Here is a 15,140-nt window from a genome sequence, read left to right as displayed (position 1 = left end):
CAACCTGAGTATGTACAGTGTGTGTTAGACTGTGTGTTTATCTGTGTGACAGTATGGAGCAGATGCCCTGGGTTCTGGGTTTGAAGACCTGGACAGCGACACTGAACTCATCAGGGTAAGAAAAAGGCAGCAGAGATAGACACGATGGTCTCATAGTTTAATCTGCACAGTGGAAATAATAGGAATTCTCTTTTCATCAGGGTCTTCCTGGTCCACCAGGGCCTCCAGGGCCTCCAGGGCCTCCAGGACGTCCTGATGCTGGTGGTACTGGAAACCTGTCATCATCTGACACATCTGAAGGCCTCTCTCCAGGGCTTGCTGGACCACCCGGTACCCCTGGCAGAGACGGGCTCCCAGGCAGACCTGGAATACCAGTAAGTTACCGGGATAAAAGACATACAGTATTCAACTTTCAGTTAAATTTAGTTATGAATAAACGTAAGTAAGGAAGGCCTGAGAGGCAATTTTTCTTTTTTCATCATCTGCGAAATAGGTGGGAAAAAAAGTTTTGGCAGGTGAATTATAATTGTTCTTTTTTTGTTCACAAAAGAGGCCACAAGAGGCTGAAGTGCACCACTACCCCATGTTCCAGCACCGATTACTCAAAGCTATAGTGCGTAGTTTCTGTCTCCCCCATGAGGAATTCTAAGTAATGACAACAACACTGTCGGCGTGTCCACATGATACAAGCAAAGCCGGTCTACGGAAAGCCGTTCCCCTCCCTATTCAGTCCCATTGTACCGAATTTGGTTGCAGTTCCACCAGAGTTCCACTGGGGGGTGATCGCGGTCCAGTGCAAAATGAATGGGACTCTATGGAGCTAGACGGCTAAATGTGTCTCTTTCGCCTGATCGTCGTTGAGAAACCTCCGATTTGATTGTAGTTTTTGCAAGTTCAACATGGGTTATAGGTCGAAAGTTGAATGAACGAGTACTTATGTCTTTTTGATTTCTTACAGGGTGAGTCGTTGTTGCTCATAACACGCTAGCATTCTGCTAATGAATGCTGATTGGTCAGTGAAGGACTGATTACGATCAGAGATCCCACTTGACGGCATGCAAAACAGAACCAGAATGTCAGAGTGAATATTTCGGCGTGGTCTTTAAAACATTAGCAAACCTCTTTCTAGCACGTGTATTAACAGGGAGAGCCGAACCTGTTAGCTGTGTTGTTGATGCCTCGAGAGAACAAAGGAAGCGACTCAGAGCTTGCCGTAAAGCAGTATCTCTGGCCGTACATGTGTATGACGTCATTGACATTTTAAAAGGCTTTTTAGAACAAAAAAACGACTTTTTTCTTTGCCTCCCCTTTCGAATGCAACATTCAAATTACTAGACAAAAAATTAAATCCTGAGAAAAGTGGGTTTTGAGGTGTATAGCTCCATAGAGTCCCATTCATTCTGCACTGGCCTGTGAGCGCCCCCTATATGGAACTCTGGTGGTAATGCAACCAGTTCAGAAGCCGGAAGTAACGAGGGAGTGGAACTTCTTCCTATATTAGAAATTCTTTGATACAAGCCTTCCGTGATCCCGCACCCCCACCCCTCCTCCACACAGTTGCTAGTAGCCAAGGAGGACACGGAGGATTACAAAAAAACATGATGGACTCTTCAGAAGAGGTCATTATCTTCACTCGAGTTTCTGCGCGGGAAAGTCACCGGACGACACAATCTTCTGAACATAGCCACACTGAGAAATCCAGAGAGAGTTGTGTCCAGCTGATAGTCTTCATTAGCTTCAACTCATTTGGCAATGGCTTGAATGTAACGGACGTTCATTAATATTAAAAAGTTACGCACTAAATGTTACATAACTTGCTAACACACATTATATGTAGCCTACCTTATTTTTAGAGTGGCGCTCCTCACCCTCTTTTGGCCGAAAGGAGTATTACAACAACAAACACTTGGAAAAAAAATATTCTGGCTTTCAAAGATGAAAAAAATAATTAAGTAATTTAGAAATAATAAATTCTAATAATAAACACAGGAGAGAAAACAATTTAGATCAGACTTAGAAAATTGATCATCAGAGTTTTTTCTCACTCACTTGCCTCTCAGGGCTTCTGCACATAAGACCTTGTAACGGTCCAGAAGTGTTATTATATGAATTAATTATTCATGTAGAGACATGCAGAGGCTACTTATAGGACCTACAGACACACATTTGATTAGTCAGAGTTTAAGTACACTGTTTTAAAAACAAGTTATGTTTGAAATGCTGTTGCAAAAAAATTATCCATCTTAACAAAAATAATGTTGGATGGCAGACACTGAATACTTAATCAAACATATGGCAATGGTCAAATTAAATATATGTATATATTGTGAGCAGTATTGACTGTCTTCATTCTGCAAATCTGCATTTGCTTTCAAAAGGCCTGTGAACTCTTGGATTTGGCATAAAATGAAAATAGTGAGGCTAAAACTTAAAGTGACAGCATCAGTTGTCAAGTTTCACTTTTCACACTGTTTGAGTTCCATTTTGCATTAAAAAGTTTGAATACTGTAAAATGTTTATATGTTGTAACATCCTTTTTAAGATTTGCTTCCTTATCAATTAAATTATTATTATGCAAATACTGTCTTTACCTTAATGTTTTACTAGCTGTGCTGCTGTATTGTCATTGTATACTGTCTGTCTTTCTTGTTCTCTACCTTCCCTTCTATTTCCAATCCAAATTCACCTTCAGTTTGTGTTTCTTCTTTATTCATATTGTGGTGATCCATATTTGTGTGTGTCATGACCAATGACCAGTCTGTCTTTTATCCTCCCTCTACCTCTGGTACCATCACCCCTCTGTAATGATTCTCACCCTCCATTTCTCCTCCTCTATCCTCATCTTCTCCACCTTTTGCTCCACTCCTGCCACCTCGTCCTCCTCTCCACTCTGTTTCAGATGTTTGAGGATTGGTTTAGTGGTTCTGGGCCTGATGGTTCAGGCTTGAGCTCAGAGTTGTCCTCTGACCTCGGCTCTGGTTTCAGTTCTGGGTTCAGTTCTGAATCCAGCTTTGCCTCTGGTTCTGGGCTTGACTTTGGGTCCACTTGGGGTTCTGGAGAGGTATATCTTCCTGGTTTGCTGGGTTTAACCAGCAAACAATAAAAGGCAGAATTACAGTCAAAAGCCTGAGAATTGATGAAGCAAAACTCATCTTCAATATAAAACAACATTACAGTAAATGTTAATTTGAGACAATCATAGTGCTTTATTTATATTACTATAATTATGCATTTTTTTGTTAAAACAGTGACACCAGTGATAAAGGTAAAGCTCACTGCCCCAATACTCAGGCTAATGACGTATATTGTCTCCAACCATGTTGTTCTGGCAGCTAGCTAAACTGATTTTGTTTTTACCTATAGCTGACTTGAAGTGCTCTGTGTGTGTGTGTGTGTGTGTGTGTGTGTGTGTGTGTGTGTGTGTGTGTGTGTGTGTGTGTGTGTGTGTGTGCGTGCGTACGTGCGTGCGTGCGTGCGTGTGCGTGCTTGTGTGTGCTTACACGCTGTATTACCTGCTTGGAACTTTGACAAGTAGCTTTGGTTCATTTACTTTCAGTTTAAATGTTGTCATCATTACCGAATTAAACATTACAGCATGAAGTTTCACTTTCCATGGTGAATGAACTGGAAGGAAATGAACTCAAACTTGCTTTATAACCTCAGTTTGAGCTGCCATTTTGCGTCTAATACAACATGGTAAAGGGGCAAATCTGCCTTTTCACTGATCTGTTTTATGTTCTCGTGTTGTGTATTGCCGTATATTGGCTGTTCTCAGTCAATGCAAATACCAAGGCATACTGATTTGCACCACATCTAAAACTGAGCTAATACATTTATTACTCAAAATGTATTTATAACTGATACCTAAGTGCTGGATGAAGCTAAACACATCATGACAATTTTGTTTGAGTCTTACCCATACTGAAACAAATAACGTAATGTTAGTCCTAACAGTGGCTCTAGAGCAAAGCACACAAAACACTTAATTCTCATAAATGTGCTTATCAAATGTTATCATACCCTGCCTGTTGACATTTTGACCCTAATTTAGCATATCAGTGTTTAAAATGGAAATGGGTTCATGATCTCGACTGTGTAAATGTGCCAAGTACATTTTGTGTTATGTTTTCAATTTTTTTACCACAGACAATTTCTTAACAATCCAGCTGTTAGTTGGCCAGTAGTTCGGTATAAGTATAGACTTTCAGTAGTATAGGCAATAAGTCAGTGTGCCTTGGAATTTGGTACTGAAAAAGTCCTCTGGTACACTATGTTGTCAGTACAGAAACATTGCTGTAACTTTGGTCTGATGCTGCTTAGTTAAAGGAATACATTTAATTTTTAACAACTTAAACTTTCCTGTTAAGTGATGAGAGAACAGACGACATCATCCTTGCCTCTAAGGTTGCTGACTCCACTGCTTCATGCTACATCTGAGCTGAATGACAGTAACCAACTCAAGCAGAAGGAGCTGAATGGGAGATAAATGTAACTTGTATTTGTTAAATAAAATGAATACATGATGCAACAGTAGAGTTGGTCTTAATTGACTATGAGGCTAGTAAGTCAACATTTACACAACACTGTCTAAACCAAAGTGGGTACTGAAGTTGATAACAATTTTGTAGCTGACTCACTGTGGCATGGATGATCTTATCACTTATGGAAATTGACCCAGTATTCCTTTAAACTGGCAGGCTGTCACCTTTGGATTTGCCGTTGGTCCCTGTTGGAATGGCTAAAGGGTCAACAAACAGCTTAGCATTAAATTGCTCCTTTATATTTATATATATCTTTTTATATTTCCATATTTTCTGTGACCTATCACTGTTTTATTTGTCTACCTCTACTCATGTCGGTCTGTGTTTGCATGACCAGGGTCCTGCAGGAAAAGATGGGTCTCCAGGTCTCCCAGGAGCTGTCGGAGAGAAGGTATGATCCTCAAGATGGATTGCGTCCTAGCCTAGAAACTTTGTGTTCTATATCAAAGTCACCATCCCCTTTTTGCTTGTTGGGGTTCAGTGCATAGGGCATGTTGATATCCATAGGAAAGAAAGATAGATTATTTTTACTGTACCACATTTAAGCACCACTGGACTAAGCCAAATGACCATGGTTTTGAGATCATATAATGACAAGGATAAAGTCAGGGATACAATGTTGATTACAAGCAGTTTTCTGATAGTCCAAATATTCTACACACACATCTTGATGTCCATGTTCAATGATGTATGGACTTCCTCTATTTATATTGATCTTAATGCTAAATTAAAGCAGAAGTGCTCCACAATTAATTCTTTCTTTCTTTCTTTCTTTCTTTCTTTCTTCTTTACATCCGTAGGGTAACCAAGGGTTATCTGGGCCACCTGGACCTAAGGTAATATACTACACAACAATAAACACATTTTTGGGTGTTAGTTCAGAAGAAGGACAACTCAATGTCAACCAGATTTTTCTGTTTATCTCTTCAGGGTGAATGTGGGTCTGTGAGTACAGCAGGGTCCTCAGGGCCACCAGGGCCAAGTGGTCCACAGGGGAAGAGAGGCCCATCAGGTCCCCCAGGACCCCCCGGCCCTCCCGGACCTCCAGCAACCAAATTCTTTGTAGAGGTGACGCCATTTCATACCAAATATCTACGCACACATATCACTGCTGTTGACTAATCCATATGGACCTACTCTGCTTCCTTTCATGAGCCAAGAAAGAGACAAAACAGGTTAATTTAGAGCAGAGAAGAGCGAAGGATGGCTGTTCAATGTGTAACAGCAGGCTGTGTTTTTATTTCTAGGATATGGAGGGATCTGGGAAGACTGATATGCTTATTGGAGCTGGAGTCAGAGGCCCACAGGTCAGTGCAAGAGTGTGTGCGTTTGTACTGTACTATAGGTGCGACTGTGTATATTGTTTCATATACAGTAAGTGTTTTCTGTTTTTTTCCCAGGGTCCCCCTGGCATACCTGGCCCACAGGGACCTAAGGTAATCTATTTATAAAAATGCATTATATGTACCCATTATGCTTGCAGAAAGATAGCTATTATTCTTTTGTTAACAGCTAATATATGTATGAGTCCTCAGTGAGTAGTGTGCCATGCATGCACTTTTTATTGCTCCATCTTGCTTAGTAGTTGAAGATGCTCTCTCATTGTCTTCTGTAGGGTGAGGATGGAGCCACAGGTGCCCCAGGGCTTTCTGTCAAGGTAATTCTGAAATGGCAATGTTTTAGATTTCTTTCTCATATAGTATATAATATTCTGTCCTTTCGGCTCAGTGTTTACTGTTTATATTTGTGGTCAGTCAATGTAAAATTTAGAGATCTAGGGCTACTTTCAGAGCTCTCGTCTTTTCATGATTCGAGTGTATTGATAGTAACAGTGAGGGATACCCATGAAAACAAGTTGTCATCATTTATGCAAAAAAAGAAGAAATATATTACATATTATGTCTGCAATGCCAGTCACAGTGAAATCATTTCAGCTATGTGCATCCTTTGAGTTCCGTCCATGCTGTGTGTGATTGCAGGGTGAGCCAGGAGACCCAGGACCAGAGGGTATTCCAGGTCCTGCTGGACTACCAGGTGCTAGGGTAAGCAGCAGGTGTTTACACAACAAATGTGTTGATGATTCTTACATGGTTTTACATTTGCAGTCATTGGTTGCATAGTAGTTTTTTATGGTGCATCCTTCCTGGTATACAGAACTGAACTGTGCACAGAGAATATAACTGTTCCAGTCTGAGTGGGATGATATGTCAAAATAATTTATAAAAACCTCCTTTTCAGATCACCCTTAAGCATAATTGATAATGGTTAACAACACATGTATAACTTTTAATTTCTCTTTACTCTACAAACAGGGGGCCAAGGGAGAAAAAGGCAATGAAGGACCCAAGGTAGGGTTGCTGAAAACATAAAATGTGGATATTAAGTGATATTAATTTGATGTCGCTTATTTTTTACACTTCTATATCATTTTAGTTATATCAAAGAGCAACACAAGAGCAATGTATTAGAAAGATAATAAGATTTTTTTAAATTATAGATTTATGAGATTATAGAAGTAATCTATGGGCGTTTTCACACATACCTCGTTTGGTCCGGACTTTCGGACTTTTTAGTTTGATCCGAACCAAAATTAAAGGTGTGAAACCTCCCCCGGACCACGGTCCGGATCAAAAGACCAAATTTTGGTCCGACAAAAAGAGGTGGTCTCGGTCCGGACCAAACTGAACCATGGTCCGGTTCGTTGATAGTGTGAAAGCATTTTTTGGATGGTTCGGACTTTCGGACCAAATACAGGAAGCTCTGGCAGACTCTCCTCGTGTTACAAGACCGGGGAAGCTCCTTTAAGGAATAGCTCAGAGAGAGAGAGCGAGAGCGAGGGTAAATGCGCTCAGAGCAGACAGCTGTCGGCTATCAGAGCAGAGAATACATCAGCAGTTTATTTGTTAAGTGGTAGTAAATGTACAGTGTAGGTTTCAGTTTGTCTCTGAATAAATGCTCCAGAAAGAAAGTTCCCGTGTCTTGCTTCTCTACATCACAACAAAACAAAAAGAGCCGCGGCAGTAGGGGAGAGCAGCGGTCAGTTGAATAGCCTAAACTCGGACCCAGAGAGAGGATACGAGAGGACGGGGAAGTCCGTCAACAAACCAATCAGTTATAAGTATCTGGAGACGCAGCTCACGTATGTGATGACGGCAGGACGTAGTTTTGTCACGTATAGATCTTTAGTGCGCTTGCAAAACTGCAGTGTGAAACCAAAACTTACCGGATCAAATGTATACAATGTAACAAAAACATGAACCTTGGTCCGGACCTTGGTTCGGACTTTCATGTGTGAAAACGCCCTATGAGACTATAACAGATTTAAAAATTGTAATATTATTTGTTGAACGATGAAGTCACCAGGTGGCCAGTAACGTTACACAACTCCAAATGATTTACAACCTTGCTCTGTAACTGCTGCATGTGTAAATAAGCAACAGTTTGCTAACAAGTTCTCCATATCAACTTAAAAGGTAATGAAATGTCAACTTGTTTCCGCTTCTCCCGAGTGGCTAAAAAATTAGCAGGTAAACTTCCCTGATAACTCCTTGCTTCCTGCCAAGCCAGATGGCCTGCCCCTTTACTGTTTTATAATAATGACTAATTATGATATGTTTTGTCTTCTATAGGGTGATCGAGGCGTTGATGGACTCAGTATCCCAGGACCACCTGGGCTTCCTGGACCTCCTGGACCTGTCATTAATCTGCCAGATGTACGCACACACACACACACACACACACACCAAATTACATATAGTTGAATGAAGAATGTTGATACACGATTGAACATTCAAAAATGATTTGCCACTGTGCGGTGTTTTGTACGGTGGCCGGGAAGTGCAATGCAACATTACAAAGAATGAAACACTTTTACATTTTGGAAAACAAATTTACATTTTGGAAAACAAAATAACATTTTAGAAAACAAATTTACATTTTGGAAAACAAAATAACATTTTAGAAAACAAATTTACATTTTGGAAAACAAAATAACATTTTAGAAAACAAATTTACATTTTGGAAAACAAAATAACATTTTAGAAAACAAATTTACATTTTGGAAAACAAAATGACATTTTCGAAAACAAATTTACATTTTGGAAAACAAAATAACATTTTAGAAAACAAATTTACATTTTGGAAAACAAATTTACATTTTGGAAAACAAAATAACATTTTAGAAAACAAATTTACATTTTGGAAAACAAAATAACATTTTCGAAAACAAATTTACATTTTAGAAAACAAAATCCCGAAACAAATTTACAAATGACAGATTCTTCACGGAAAGGGAATGTACCACATACCGGAAGTGATGAGGTGTTGTATACATGTCGCCTTGACTACGGCAGTTATGGATCGAATGCGTCAATAGAGCCGCCATCTTGGAACAGGGGAGGCACTCCCTTATATACTGTCTATGGGCCGTCCTTAATGCATCAGCGTACGTAGGCAAAGGTTCTAACGGAAATAAAATCACTATAAATCGTCAAAATCTCATGCGATGTTCTAGTTTTTTTAAAAAAAAAGACAAAGAGACTAATTAATGTGTTAATACAAAGAATATTTATTATAATCAGTTCACAGATGAGTACAAACGGAAACTTCACCCTTCTGAACTAAGAGGTTGCTTCAAAGTGAAGTTATACACACTAATATTCATTTATTTCTGCATGTATTTATTTATTTAACGAGACTTTAAGTCGTGGTTCGGTCCACACAGTCCGAGTCCCGCCAGACTCCCTTTTAGGAAACCTGTGATTTAAACTTCAGCAGGCTGTGACAGTCCGCTCCGTTCAGTCCTGGATCTGATTCTCCCGGGCTTCCCTTCCCTCCAGCGGGCCCAGCAATACGGCGCCGGGTCTCCAGCTGCGTGGTGTCGGTTTTGGCTCCCAGGAATGGGCAGTGAGCTCCAGGTCCTGCAGCCGCAGACGGACTCAGCTGCCCCCTGCTGTAGCTTCGATTCGCGCCGCTGTCGATACGTTCCCCTGTTTTTCCAATGTTTCCGCTAAGGTCCGCGTCATATAAAAACCCAAACACCGACCACACGTAAAGTCACCATAAACTTCATTCACGCCATATAACTCACTCACAACAACACAAATTGACTGCGCCCACCAACAACACCTCATCACTCCGGTATGTGGTACATTCCCCTTCCGTGAAGAATCTGTCATTTGTAAATTTGTTTCGGACTGGTAAAAGTGTTTTGCATCTTGTTAATTTGTTTTCTAAAATGTAAATTTGTTTTCGAAAATGTAAATTTGTTTTCGAAAATGTTATTTTGTTTTCCAAAATGTAAATTTGTTTTCTAAAATGTAAATTTTTTCCAAAAATGTTATTTTGTTTTCCAAAATGTAAATTTGTTTTCTAAAATGTTAATTTTTTTCCAAAATGTAAATTTGTTTTCTAAAATGTTATTTTGTTTTCCAAAATGTAAATTTGTTTTCCAAAATGTAAATTTGTTTTCCAAAATGTAAATTTGTTTTCTAAAATGTTATTTTGTTTTCCAAAATGTAAATTTGTTTTCCAAAATGTAAATTTGTTTTCCAAAATGTAAATTTGTTTTCCAAAATGTAAATTTGTCTCGAGCTTTGTAAAAGTGTTTCATTCTTTGTAATGTTGCATTGCACTTCCCGGCCACCGTAGTTTTGCATTCCCTTGCAATACGTTTCGTGTTCCCTCCATAGAGGAAGGCTGTGCTGTATTATGATTTTGTATTGTGTACTATGTATTAGAACACCGCTGGTTGTGACCACAGGACGAGTGGGCACACCCTAACAGTAGCTGTAACTAGCTCCAGTGCAAGTCTGTATCATTGCTGCCAAGGCTGATTGAGACAGACTGTAGCTGTGTTTATGAGTATAGCCATATCATATCATATCTGATGGATGTACAAATCCCATGTGGCTTAATGATGCTTTCTCAGCTTATGTTAATCCGTGCAGTAAAGAGTCACAATAACATCCTTAAAAATAACTAAAATAAAACCCCTTTTTCTACCATTTAAAATCAGTAGTTTCGTCCTTAATAAAGACCCTATTGAATGAATTTTACAAATCTCTAAATATGTAAAACATGCAAACAGTGCCCACATTTAATCATTGCATATTCTGTCTACAGCTGCTGCTCAATGTTACAGATGGTATCTTCAACTTCACAGAGATCAGAGGACCACCAGGGCCCATGGTGCGTAGCACTAAGCTATTATGTATATATGTATATGTCTTTTAAAGGTCCCATGGCATGAAAATTTCACTTTATGAGGTTTTTTAACATTAATATGCGTTCCCCCAGCATGCCTATGGTACCCCAGTGGCTAGAAATGGCGATAGGTGTAAACCGAGCCCTGGGTATCCTGCTCTGCCTTTGAGAAAATGAAAGCTCAGATGGGCCGATCTGGAATCTTCTCCTTATGAGGTCATAAGGAGCAAGGTTACCTCCCCTTTCTCTGCTTTGCCCGCCCAGAGAATTTGGCCCACCCATGAGAGAGAGACACCATGGCTTTCAAACAAGCAAAGTGGCAGTTGGTCAAGGCCACACCCCCACCCTCCACCTTGCCCCCCCTCTCTCCTCCTCAATAGCATTTAAAGCTACAGACACAGAAATGGCACATACTAAGGAAAGCTCATTGTGAGACTGGCTCTAGTGGCTGTAGTTCTGCACCAAGGCTGAATTTCGGGAAAGAGACTTCAGATACAGTATTAGGGGACCACTAAGGTCTATATAAAAGAGACTTCAGATACAGTATTAGGGGACCACTAAGGTCTATATAAAAGCATCCAAAGTGCACCATGTCATGGGACCTTTAAGGTGTTACCTGCCTCCTTCTGCAAATGTTTGAATGCAAACAGACAACAGCAGATAATGAGGACAGAACCTGGATTACCACTTCTTAAATGTATGACATCAACAGTTCAGAGAGAATTGTCAGTTACATAAATAGAGATTTTAGCTACAATACAAGGAGCCGATACTTTTGCAAAAGCAATGCATTTGAAGTGCTTTGGCACTTTTGTGTTTGATGTTGTGTATGAGCATGTCATTAACCCAGCTCCACTGCTTTTGCCTCCATCTGTGTTTACGTGTACATGTGCATGTATGTGTGTGTGGATGTGTGTGTTTTGTCTGCGTGTTGCAGGGCCCTGAAGGCTTGCCTGGCAGAGCTGGATTTCCTGTAAGAGCAATTTGCTACACTACCTTATGCTGAACATTTGTATTACCTGATGACTGAGTCATGAATATTTGATATAAGTGTATACATGAGTATTTTGCTGTTTATGAACAAAGATGCAACAATAATTTGAAAGCAATGTAACATATTCTTTTCCAATTTTGCTTTTGCTGCCTTTGGGCTAAACAGGGTAGGTATGTTATTGCCACAGATGGTGGTTTATTTCTTTTAGGTTACTTTAATATAATTTTAGCCCTTCATAAATCCAGACCAGGACCCATGAAATGTTTTTTATATAAGCTGTAGAATCCCCATATCTACGGCCTTTCTTTTTAAAATGTTATCAACCTTACTAAACCGCCCAATTTACTCCTGATACCCTTTCATCTCTCCAGGGCCCCAGAGGACCGAAAGGAGACATAGGCCCTCCAGGTGTACAGGGGCCCGCAGGGTACAAGGTGAGGACTAGACAGAATGGGGATTGTTATAACAAATATCATGTCACAAATACATGTTGAAAAATGTCTAACATATAATACTGTTTATGCAGAAATATATAACCGCTTTAACCATCCCTTTACACTTACAGGGAGAGAAGGGAGAGCCGGGGGTGACCATTGCTGCTGATGGATCCCTCTTATCAGCGCCAAGAGGCCCCCAGGGGCCCAAAGGCAACAAGGTACCAGACAAGAGATCCATTGCCCCTATCTGGCCATACCTTACCAAGTAACCTACAGTGGTCAATGACAGTAAGAGGTTGCATCGAAAAATGTAACCCCGGAAAGTCATTTTTATGCCCTGGTCCCTCCATGCTACACCACAGATTCTCAGTTTTCCACAATAATAAAGAGTCACGGTCTACCTGCACTGCAGTATATCAACGGCAGTCACTCAGCCAGTCCAAGACACACATTTGAGTTACTGGATAAGATAAGCACACAGAAGGATGAGGAAATTTAAAGATTGGATGTCAATATTTCTTGCCAACTCTACTGGTGTTGATGCATCGTACAGCAATGTAACTTGACATGTCAGTGTTTTTATGGCTGTTATAATTCAATAAGATTCCACAGCTAAATTGAAATATTATAAACTACTTTACCCCTCCTGCCTAAAGAAGTCAAGGTCAAAACTTTCTGTTTTATTATCCCTTGTAATGTACCTCAATTGCTTCCAATGTTCTAGTTATTGCAAGTGCAAGTGCACTTGGGTGACACAAGAGTCAAAACACCAAAACACTAACTCACTTGAAATCCTAAGCCCGAATAAATATAAAGGAGCTCAACTTTTTTGAAGTCTTGAATGAAGACCAAATCTGGGGTTTTGTGAAGATGGGAATATTCTTCAGTTGTTCTAGAGAAACAAGCTGTCTTTGAAATCTCATACCACATCCTCTTCGTATTCTCATGTGTCATTTTGCTGTTCTGCTTTGTAATGCATAGGGTGACCGAGGGTTCCCTGGACCTGCTGGACTTATGGTGAGTTCATATCAAATAGAACATTAAAATCTACAGACTTGTTAATTAGGACAAGCTCAATACAAATCTTTTTATTCTTGTTGTTATGAACTACTGTGGGAAACTGCTAAGTGAGGAAATGATGTTTGTGTACATCACTGTGTTTCTGTTTGTCCCAGGGCCCAATAGGACCATTTGGACAAAAAGGAGAATATGGCTTCCCCGGTCGCCCTGTGAGTACCTTGTATTTGTTGTATATTTGTCAGGGTCATTTCCTGACAAATATACATCCCTTTGTAGGTAGAGAGTGTACTGAGGTACTGCTACTCAAAACTCGATGTAAAAAATGCATGACCCCAATATATTCTTTATCTAATATATTTCTTAGTGCCAAGAGAAACCTTTCAGTGGGGGACCTTCCACACAAAACATGCAGCACTTCTTGCAGTCTTTGGTTGGCTAGTACTCAAATGATATATTGCACTTGTACTGGTTATAGAAAAAATAAACTACCAGAATTTGTGCTAGTGGCCGCAGACACAGCCCATTAAAAGTACACGATCAGTGATCTGTTATTAACACTTGCAGAGCTCCATGTGTCACTCAATGCTTCGCCAGGCTCATGAAGGTACGCTAGGCCAAGGGCCGAAATAGGAGAGCACACCAGCTTATGTGCTAAATAATGATGAATCAGAAAATCAGACTAGTAATATTAATATAAACATCATTGATCCATCTCTACATGTAGAAAAATGACCCAAAGTACCCCAGAACTCCTCGGAACTGTTCAAATGTGGAGGATGTCAGCACCTCATGCTTTAGAAGACATGCCTTTATTTGTCCCGCAAGGGGAAATTCACATTCGTAATATATTTGTAGTACACACTGTACACAAAGCCTGATGTGTTTTAATCTTTCTCTTCATGACTCGGTGTGTTTGTGCATGTTGCTTTAATGTGACTTGCACATACGATACCAAGACACATCCCTTGTGTGTGTAAACATACTTGGCAATAAAGCTTTTCTGATTCTGATTCTCTCTGATGTAGGGCCGATCTGGTACGCCTGGGAGGAAAGGGGACAAAGGAGATGCTGTCGGCCTACCGGTAAGAGGAAAAGGAAAGAAAGGAAAAGATGTGTGATTTTCTTGTTGTTGGATCCCAAATCAATAATGTATTTAAAATGTAAGACAGATATATTGATATACCTACAAATAAGACATACACAAATTGCTGATGTAACAGATCGTTGGTGGTGGGTTGACCCTTTTGTTTACATTAGGATCATGGGTTGTCCCTTCAGTTAGTTTTCACTTCACTTTGAAACTGTGTGCTGTCTGACTGTCTCATAAATGAGATGGGGCACTGACACTGATGTGATAATATTCTCTCTCTCAGGGACCCCCAGGTCCTCCGGGCCCACCTGGACATCCAGGAAAAATTATTGGGCTGAAAGGAGTAAGTTTCCATCTGCTGCTTTTTATTTCTCTACTTTGCCATTTTCAGTTGGACTGGGGGGATGATACACAGCCAACGCTTTACATTGCAATATTTTAAAGGCTGGTCTCACAGACATATGTTAGCCATAGCTTAAAACAAGCAGAAATCCAGAAAAGTTCTTTATATTGATGATCTGCATTATTAAAACAGGTGTGGCTTCCATAGAACATAACTGAACATGTGGATGTGCACTAGAATTCGGAAAAGTATGACACTGGCTCCAGTATTCACAGATTTTTTTCAAATTGTTCTACACGCCATTGAAATCACTTTAAGATGCTATAAGCTCATAAATTACAAAATACAAAACATACACTACCGGTCAAAAGTTTTAGAACACCCCAATTTTTCCAGGTTTTTATTGAAATTCATGCAGTTCAATGTCTTATTGTACTCTGAAATAAAAGAATAGAACAAATGAACAATTTAAGTTAAAAAAGAAATCATGGAATCAATTTATAAACCAAAA

General features: G+C 39.8%; 1 protein-coding gene across 4 annotated transcripts in view; it reads left to right on the top strand.

The window, feature by feature from the left end:
• The window catches only part of col15a1b (collagen, type XV, alpha 1b), a 74,022-nt gene that overhangs the window by 37,594 nt on the left and 21,288 nt on the right, over window positions 1–15,140 (top strand). For all 4 annotated transcript variants that reach the window (XM_039814639.1, XM_039814637.1, XM_039814636.1 and 1 more), the window contains 19 exons: window positions 53–115; window positions 201–374; window positions 4,879–4,932; window positions 5,342–5,377; window positions 5,472–5,609; window positions 5,789–5,848; window positions 5,942–5,977; window positions 6,157–6,198; window positions 6,521–6,583; window positions 6,854–6,889; window positions 8,171–8,254; window positions 10,665–10,730; window positions 11,683–11,718; window positions 12,111–12,173; window positions 12,305–12,394; window positions 13,158–13,193; window positions 13,352–13,405; window positions 14,222–14,278; window positions 14,570–14,629. In XM_039814639.1, coding sequence (XP_039670573.1) covers window positions 53–115; window positions 201–374; window positions 4,879–4,932; window positions 5,342–5,377; window positions 5,472–5,609; window positions 5,789–5,848; window positions 5,942–5,977; window positions 6,157–6,198; window positions 6,521–6,583; window positions 6,854–6,889; window positions 8,171–8,254; window positions 10,665–10,730; window positions 11,683–11,718; window positions 12,111–12,173; window positions 12,305–12,394; window positions 13,158–13,193; window positions 13,352–13,405; window positions 14,222–14,278; window positions 14,570–14,629 — 1,248 coding nt within the window. The remainder of the gene's footprint in view (window positions 1–52; window positions 116–200; window positions 375–4,878; window positions 4,933–5,341; window positions 5,378–5,471; window positions 5,610–5,788; window positions 5,849–5,941; window positions 5,978–6,156; window positions 6,199–6,520; window positions 6,584–6,853; window positions 6,890–8,170; window positions 8,255–10,664; window positions 10,731–11,682; window positions 11,719–12,110; window positions 12,174–12,304; window positions 12,395–13,157; window positions 13,194–13,351; window positions 13,406–14,221; window positions 14,279–14,569; window positions 14,630–15,140) is intronic.

Source organism: Perca fluviatilis, chromosome 11 (genome assembly GCF_010015445.1).
Source record: "Perca fluviatilis chromosome 11, GENO_Pfluv_1.0, whole genome shotgun sequence".
Taxonomy (NCBI): domain Eukaryota; kingdom Metazoa; phylum Chordata; class Actinopteri; order Perciformes; family Percidae; genus Perca; species Perca fluviatilis.
This window is presented reverse-complemented; position numbering and strand designations above follow the sequence as displayed.